At 31.4% G+C, this 7,804-nt stretch overlaps 1 protein-coding gene across 1 annotated transcript; it reads left to right on the forward strand.

The window, feature by feature from the left end:
• The first annotated feature begins 712 nt into the window (after window positions 1–712).
• LOC139510677 (perlucin-like) lies at window positions 713–5,202 on the forward strand. The gene is made up of 5 exons (XM_071297222.1): window positions 713–795; window positions 943–1,037; window positions 1,941–2,034; window positions 3,411–3,624; window positions 5,103–5,202. Exons 1-5 carry the CDS (start codon window positions 744–746, stop codon window positions 5,155–5,157), a joined length of 510 nt encoding a protein of 169 aa, XP_071153323.1. The 5' UTR covers window positions 713–743; the 3' UTR covers window positions 5,158–5,202.
• The last annotated feature ends 2,602 nt before the right edge of the window (window positions 5,203–7,804 follow it).

Below are 7,804 nucleotides of genomic sequence, written 5' to 3' on the forward strand. Positions count from 1 at the left end.
TATCACCTTATTTGAATTCAAAATATCGACGTCATGCCTAAATCTAAAATAGACAACATTACTTTTTATACACGAATACAATCTTTAGATGATTAAATCTTCTTGTATGCCAATACACACTGTCATCAGGCAATCAAGTCATATGTTTTTCCTGCCAGATCTTGGATACTCCAGAATAGCAATTAGATCCTAAAGCACTAAAGGCACACGTCGTTTTGTATTTGATTGAAACTCAGTCTTATTTGTTGACAAAGTAAAACAAAGAACCCACTTAGTCTTACTAAATACGGAGAAGAAACATTTCGTACCGATTTTTATTTTATGTACCTTTCTTCACCTTTTAGTAGAACACCGACTCAGATTAAAAAGAGGGAGGATTGAGATCACAAACAGATAAATGTTACACATATCCTATGTGTATGTCATTGCGATAAGGAGCAATTGTAAAATTTTCCAATAGTGTATTCAAAATACGAGGGTTTGATGTAGTGGAGAGTGCGGTTGGGGATTTTATGTTTTTGTTTGTTTGTTGTTGTTGTAGAGGAGAGTGCGGTTAGGGGATTTTATGTTTTTTGTTTGTTTGTTGTTGTTGGGGGGGGGGGGGTAATTGTGTATATCTTTTAACTGACCATCCGGACAGTACAAGGAATATGAATTATTAATGATAATACTTTAAACTCCAAGTCAATGTAAGGACAATAGATAAGACTTCATACTAACGACTACTTTTATAACAATTTACAATGAACAGATATCTACGTGTGATTGTTATAACTATTACTTTGCATATATTTGGTAAGTGTGGCAGCAAGATTGAAAATTTAAACTTTCAAAGTTTTGATTATTTTATGAGTTTATAATTGTATTATAAAAATTTCTGAAGAAAATTAAGGCGCTAGACAGCAATGAAACTTCAAATGTATACTTGTTTTGTTATTTCAGAGACGTTTGGAAGTGATTGTCCCATTGGCTGGCACCACTTTTATCGATCATGTTACATGTTCAGTAATGATGCATATGATTGGTTACTTGCGGAGGTACTACTTTAAAAATATCTAAGACATGTAGTTTGTAAAATTCATTTGACTGTAATTGTTTTTCGTAAATTATTGTTTTCATCTCTTGGACAATCATTCAAAATATGTTTTTTTATCTATGATACAGTTAATACATATTCATTTTTTTGACATTATAATATATCCTTACATTTTGATACTTTGTGTTTAGAGGAATATTATTCCAATCTCTTTGAAGAACGTTGTGAAATACAAAATTAATTATTTAATCAGAACATTTTAATAAGACCATGTAATTTTTAGAAGATATTTTTCCAAAAAAGTAACATTTGACTGACGATTTTTATTTATTGGTCATTTGATATTCCTTATTTTCATCTAAATAGTCACCAAACTTCGAAATATCACTAGATTTATAAAAGTTGAGTATACTTTTTATATTAGCCTTTGCTGTTTATGCTCTGCATTCTTATAAGCAATAGATTGGACAGAAATTCGTATCTGCCTTTCATGAACCAGACTGTATGCTCCAATATATATATATCTTAATTCCTAAGTACATCATACATGTACATGCACTTGAATTGTTTGGAATATTTAGTGTACACACCCTAAGAATCGAAAGTAACACCATAAGAACACGGTAAAGGTATTAAAGTAATATCACCAGCAAAGCAAGTAAAATTACAAATTAGGAAAGAGAACCATCTTTTTTAGTTGAATCATTTGATATCAGGTATAATTTTTTTCTTATAAAATGGAAAATATGTATAAACTGACACCGAATAATGTTAAAACGTTTCGACCACTTAACAGAAATTGTTTTATGAATTTTACATAAACATTTGCATAGAAGAAACGATAGTTTAAAGCATTTAATTTTGTAATTTCTATAAATGTTTTCTAAATTAATTTAAATTCCAGAGTAGCTGTCGTGCACATGATGCAAGACTTGTAGAGATAGAATCCCAGGAACAGTACAACTATTTGGTAAATTCAACACTTTTGATTGGAGCAGGTACGTCTTACGTGCTCTTACGATACATTTGTTTTGGTAGCAAGGCACCTCAGATATAGTAACCATAGTTTGACCTGGCTACAAATATAAATCGCCATATCGAATGTTTCGTTTCAAGTCACAATGACGGTTGTCAAGTTAGTCGTCATAATGATGGTAAATGTACTATGCATTGTGTGGTTTTTTTCTCTCATAACACAGTAAATATAAAAACCGTCAGCCTTAAATCCATGTCAGTATGGATGATAACTGTGGCCATATTATTGCAAGTTTATACGTCTGTTGTTATTCCCAAATCGAAAGACACACGTTACACTAATATATTTTAACAATGAAGGAGATATGTATTTGGCATATGTTGAACATCGGTTAAACTACTGTTCTATACAGCTAAGTTCTTTTCGAATTAGTTTTTGATATTTTCTGTACTTTCTCAATTTCAGGTTGTTAAAACTCTTCGTTATTCTTGTTATCGGTTTCTGAGTCAGTATCGTTATCATCTGTATTGGCCTCTTTTAAACTCGTTCTGTTTGTTTACAAAAAACTTATCGAAACTGATGAGTTTTTTAAACGAAATGCGCGTCTGGCGTTCCCAATAATAAACATTCTATCTTATATGATATTTTCCATCACGAGATTCACATTGGAGATGTTAAAATGTTACATAAAAATAAGTAGATGTGGTATCTCTATTTTATATGTTTTGCTATGTGACGGTAGCTTTATATTTTTCTATAATCCGACTTGTTTAGGGATTGTGTCATAAGATTGCTGGTAAATACCTTTATTCTGACAATGCAGACTACACACAGAAGCTTTTCACGAAAAACGAAAAAAAGCTGGCATTACTATTTAACTTCCCTTTTGAATAAATACATGTTGTTCGTTTACTCAATAATTTGGTGATTATGTTGATTGCTTTTATCCATATAAACTTTAAAAAGTCAAATCACAAAGATACTGAACTCCGATGAAAATTCAAAACGGAAAGTCCTTATTCAAATAAACGATATCGATGATACCTGTATGTTTGTCTTATATCTTGACTTACATCTAGAGGTTGACAATGAGAACTTAACAAAATTTACTAATTTTGTATTTTACGTTTTAGTATAAACGTATGTTTATGTAGTACTTCAAGTTCAGGACCGTAGTAAAAATCTATTGACAAAAATGCACAATTTTTCTATCAGGTAGGTTCATAATTGTTGAGATAATGCTTTGTCATGTCCCTATAGCATTTAGAAACCCTGGAGTTAGATACTCATCATAACCATCACTTTTAGATATAACTATTATTTCTATTTAATTTTAAAAGCTTATTTCGATAGTATTCTATTTCTTTGTATATGACAATTAAAATGTTATCGTTTCAGACGTGGATTATTGGATCGGAGGTCGTGATGATGTAACTGAAGGAATATGGAAATGGGCGTTTTCTAACCGAAATTTTAGTTACATTGCATGGGGACCTGGTGAACCAAACAGTTATCATGAACACGAGAATTGTTTAGTAATGGCAGATAAGTATCATTGGTTATGGGCCGATAGGAGATGTTCGGAATCACATAACTTCATATGCGAGAGAAAGTAAGCAGAAAATTTATATTTCAAAATGCAATTGAAAAATAAAACGTTTAAAAAATAGACGTAGGAAGTACATGAAATAAAATTAGACACGCTGAGGTATATTGATAATCAATCTCTGCTGGAATTTGAATTTCTTTTAGAGTAATCACAAACATATGCTTGGGATAATTTGCTAACTTTAGATGATTCATAGGTAACGAGTTACACTGGAATGTCTTAAAACATGTGACTTACTATTTTGTTCAGTTTTTAGAATTGTCAATAAAGTTTACTTCTGATGTTTCTTTCATTTAGCTGGATATCATCTCATGCTTATGCGATATTGTGACATCTCCGCCTACAATGTGTACACCACCTGGACTACTGAGTTAAATAATCTTTTAAATGTTTAAATATGGCATTCTTTCATCAAATGATGTCTTAACTAGTCTGTTATATCTAGGTTTTAACACAGTACATGATATATCGTGACAAAATGAGAGAGTGCCTTGCAGATTAGCTAACTTTATAAGTCACTAAGAATGATCGATAAATATGTATGTAAATATCTCATAAAATTGAGAAAGAAAATTTGGTATGTCAAAGAGACAACAACCCGATAGAAGAGCAGACAGCAGCCATCAATGGGTCTTCAACGGAGCGAGAAAATGAAGCACCCGGAGACGATCCTGAGTTTGCCCCTAAATAAATTTTTGTACTAGTTCAGTGAAAATGTACGTCACACGATAATTCTTAACAGAAATGAGCTAAAATTTAAAAAAAAAATAAAAGAATAAGAAAGGCAAGAGGCTTCTGACTTGGGAAAGGCACAAACATGTTGCGGGGTTTAACATGTTTTGTGAAATATATATCCTATGCATAGTCAACTTTTGCACTTATTCAAAATACATATACATGTTTGTGATGACCCTTAAACAAATTCCAGCAAAATTAATTATAAATATATATGAGACTTTCGAAAATAAAAATTAGATATATGACAATAGCTGTTTTGTCCTTTTAAGTTTAAAAAGTCATACAGATATGTTTAATCCCCTTGAGCGGCTGCATTTTACAAATAGTAATAACTGATTCTTAAGAACAAATTTAAAACAACAAATCAAAAAGCAACTGCGAATAAACAAATGGGAATGCGAATTAAAATATTATGTCTCTTATTTGTTACGTGCACCTTTTGCTAATTTTGATAACGTATTACTCGAAAGTTAATTAGCTTGCGATTTACACTCACTGAATACATTTATTATTTATCGATAATTCATTATAGATTCGAAATAAATCTAAATATCACTTGCATACAGGACTTAGTTTAGCATATATACAAGCATTAGTATAATAATTATTATAACATGAGAATTAAAAATAACTTGCATACAGGACTTAGTTTAGCATATATACAATCATTGGTCTAAGAATTTTGTTAACATTAAAATTACAATAAACTCATTTGATATGATTTTACAATGTTTTCATTCCAGGTATCCTGAGAGTGTGATTGAATCTATACCATTGGTTCCAAGTATTGTTGGATAAAAGGATGTTATACTTCATTCTCGTGTATAAAAATGAGTTCGGAAAGTTCTGATCTTATTTGCCTTTTTAAAAAAATAGTACCTTTGACCCCTTTGATCTCATTATATTGAAATTGGACACATAATACAACTTGAAAGCAGTTTTTGCAATCATTTTCCGTCCATTAATGATTTCTTTATTTAGATCTATACACTGTTCTTTGACATATACAATACAATTTTTACATAAGATTCAGAAGGAGGGGCGAAAGATACCAAAGGGACAGTCAAACTCATTGGTCGAAAATAAACTGACAACGCCACGGCTAAAAAAAATCAAACGGACAAATAATAGTACACAACACACTACATAGAAACTTAATGCTCCATACGTGCCACCCGTCGTGTTACCTATGTTATTACAAATCCGGTAAATAGTCTAATTCAGTATGTCCCATTCGTGAAACGGGAAGGGGATTGTAGTAACGACATAAGTAATATATCCGATATCATCTGTGAAACGGTTATTCCTTTGTTTCTTAAAAGGCGTAGTATCAATTTTCTTTGAATTTCACAAATAAGACATCATATTGTCATAATTTAATCACACAGCTACATGTATGGATCTGTGAACTGTGCTGGGTTTTTTCTTTTGATATGTTAAGGATATATTACTTGAATTAAATTCTCCAATAAGCTATCCTTCTATTTACAGTATTAAATGATGTAGCACATACATACTTATTGAACATTTGCATATACAGGTCGTTTTTTTTATTGAGTGGAAGTCTTTTTGAACGTTTTGTATATTAACTGAAAAAACTAATTTGAATTTATGAAAAGACGATATGGAGAAGGGAGGTGATACGTAATTTATGAATGTTCTAAAAGTGGAGTTATGAGTGTCATTGATTTATTTCTGCAACAATTTGTTTTCAATTGAACATGTTACTTACTTAGATTCTTTAAGTTTTGAATTCAGATACATAATGCTATTCGATTAGCTAGGTAAATCATGTTTTTAAATAGCCCGATATATTTTGATTATAGTACATGACAAGACGTCACATCATCTATTTTCATGCATAGAACAGGTATTCCTACAATAATCAAAGCCAAGACTATTGTTTGTTTTTTTGTTTATCAAAACCAATATTTAATGTGTGTTAACGCCCCTGAGGAGCATTAACATATGAAATATCAACTAATAAATGTTCAAAATTAGTTTTGTATTAAAATAGCATGTTAATGTTGATAGATATTTTGTAGCGTACATGTGTTTAATAACTTTGTTTTACTTAAAACTAACAAAATATTAACAAGAATGTGTACATAGTACACCGATTATCCACTCGCACTATCATTTTTTATGTTCTGTGAACCGTAAAATTTAAGTTACATCTGTAATTTTGCATTAAAGTCATAAGAAACCTCAAATTAAAAAAAAAAAATGCATATGTTTTTTTTATAACTAAATGGATAGTTTTCATTATACAACTTATGTACATATACTTTTTTTCTGAGGAAAATTCTTTAATTTGTTCACATTTAGAAGAAGTTTACTTATTTTTAATTGCTTCCTTCCAGGAAGCAATTCGCCAACATATTTTCCGTATGCATAGTGACCTGAGCGTAACCCTCCTCGTAAAAATCCGGTGGTCGCAATACGCATGGATCTGTCATTATCTGATTGTTCATGTTAAACACGTGCTCAATAACCATGGTTTTTGTTATTTGTTTACTATAAGGTGACAATCGGTAAATTTCGGCTTCAAAACACGGCATTTAATGAGTAGCCATATTTGTTAAATCATAACAGACAGAGAGAAAAAAAAAATTGACGATTAAACAATATGTATGCGTAAAAAATGAGAAATTCGTGCACAGAGGACTTAGTTTATGGTATATACATGCATTGGTTCAAGAATTGGATAAACATTATTTTTCATCACTCACTCGTTTCATATGACTTTAACATCAGAAAGATCATATCATAGGGATAATGTTTAAATTTGGTTGGCCTTCAACTTCATCAAAAACTACCTTGACCAAACACTCTAAGCCGAAACGAGACAGACGGACGAAAGAAGGAACGGACGGACGGAGGGACGAACAAACGAACGAACCAAAGGACGCATAGAAAAACTGAATGCCCATAATTGGCGCATACAAAGGGGGTTAAATATAAATACAAAACACATTCAATAATCTAATTATCTGATATAAATCAGCTAATATGATTCAAGATCGGTCTCTGTTTTAATGCCAAGAAGCCATAAATATCGGACTCATTTAAATGGGATGTTGTTTTCCTCGATCTGGATGTATCTATATCTATACACTGTTCCAGTTTTTAAGGTTTACCGTCTATATGAACCGGACAACAGCTTACACCAGTTGTACTAGAACGGCTTGTGTAATAAACACATTAATCTGGTCTTTTCTGCATTGAATTGTACCAAATGGACACTCTGTTGTGGTACAGATTCAACACGTTCTTGATGTTTTACCTATAATCACGATTGGTAGTGTAATTGGTTCTGTGGTGTTGTTTTATTTTCTGATGACTTAGTATTAGTGAAGGGACGGTGGTGACAATGTAAAGATGTCAGTACTAGTATCTACACAGTTGGTGGATTGGCGATACAGTTACTGTCTTCAATTGTTAT

This window comes from Mytilus edulis, chromosome 2, assembly GCF_963676685.1.
Source record: "Mytilus edulis chromosome 2, xbMytEdul2.2, whole genome shotgun sequence".
In the NCBI taxonomy this organism is placed as follows: Eukaryota; Metazoa; Mollusca; class Bivalvia; order Mytilida; family Mytilidae; genus Mytilus; species Mytilus edulis.

What these genes read in the sequence shown, in the direction of transcription:
- LOC139510677 (XM_071297222.1), top strand. Translation starts at nt 744, where the DNA reads ATGAACAGATATCTACGTGTGATTGTTATAACTATTACTTTGCATATA. An exon ending in ATGATTGGTTACTTGCGGAG is followed by an intron (nt 1,038 to 1,940) that starts GTACTACTTTAA and finishes TTTAAATTCCAG; the next exon opens with AGTAGCTGTCGTGCACATGA. An exon ending in AACACTTTTGATTGGAGCAG is followed by an intron (nt 2,035 to 3,410) that starts GTACGTCTTACG and finishes TTATCGTTTCAG; the next exon opens with ACGTGGATTATTGGATCGGA.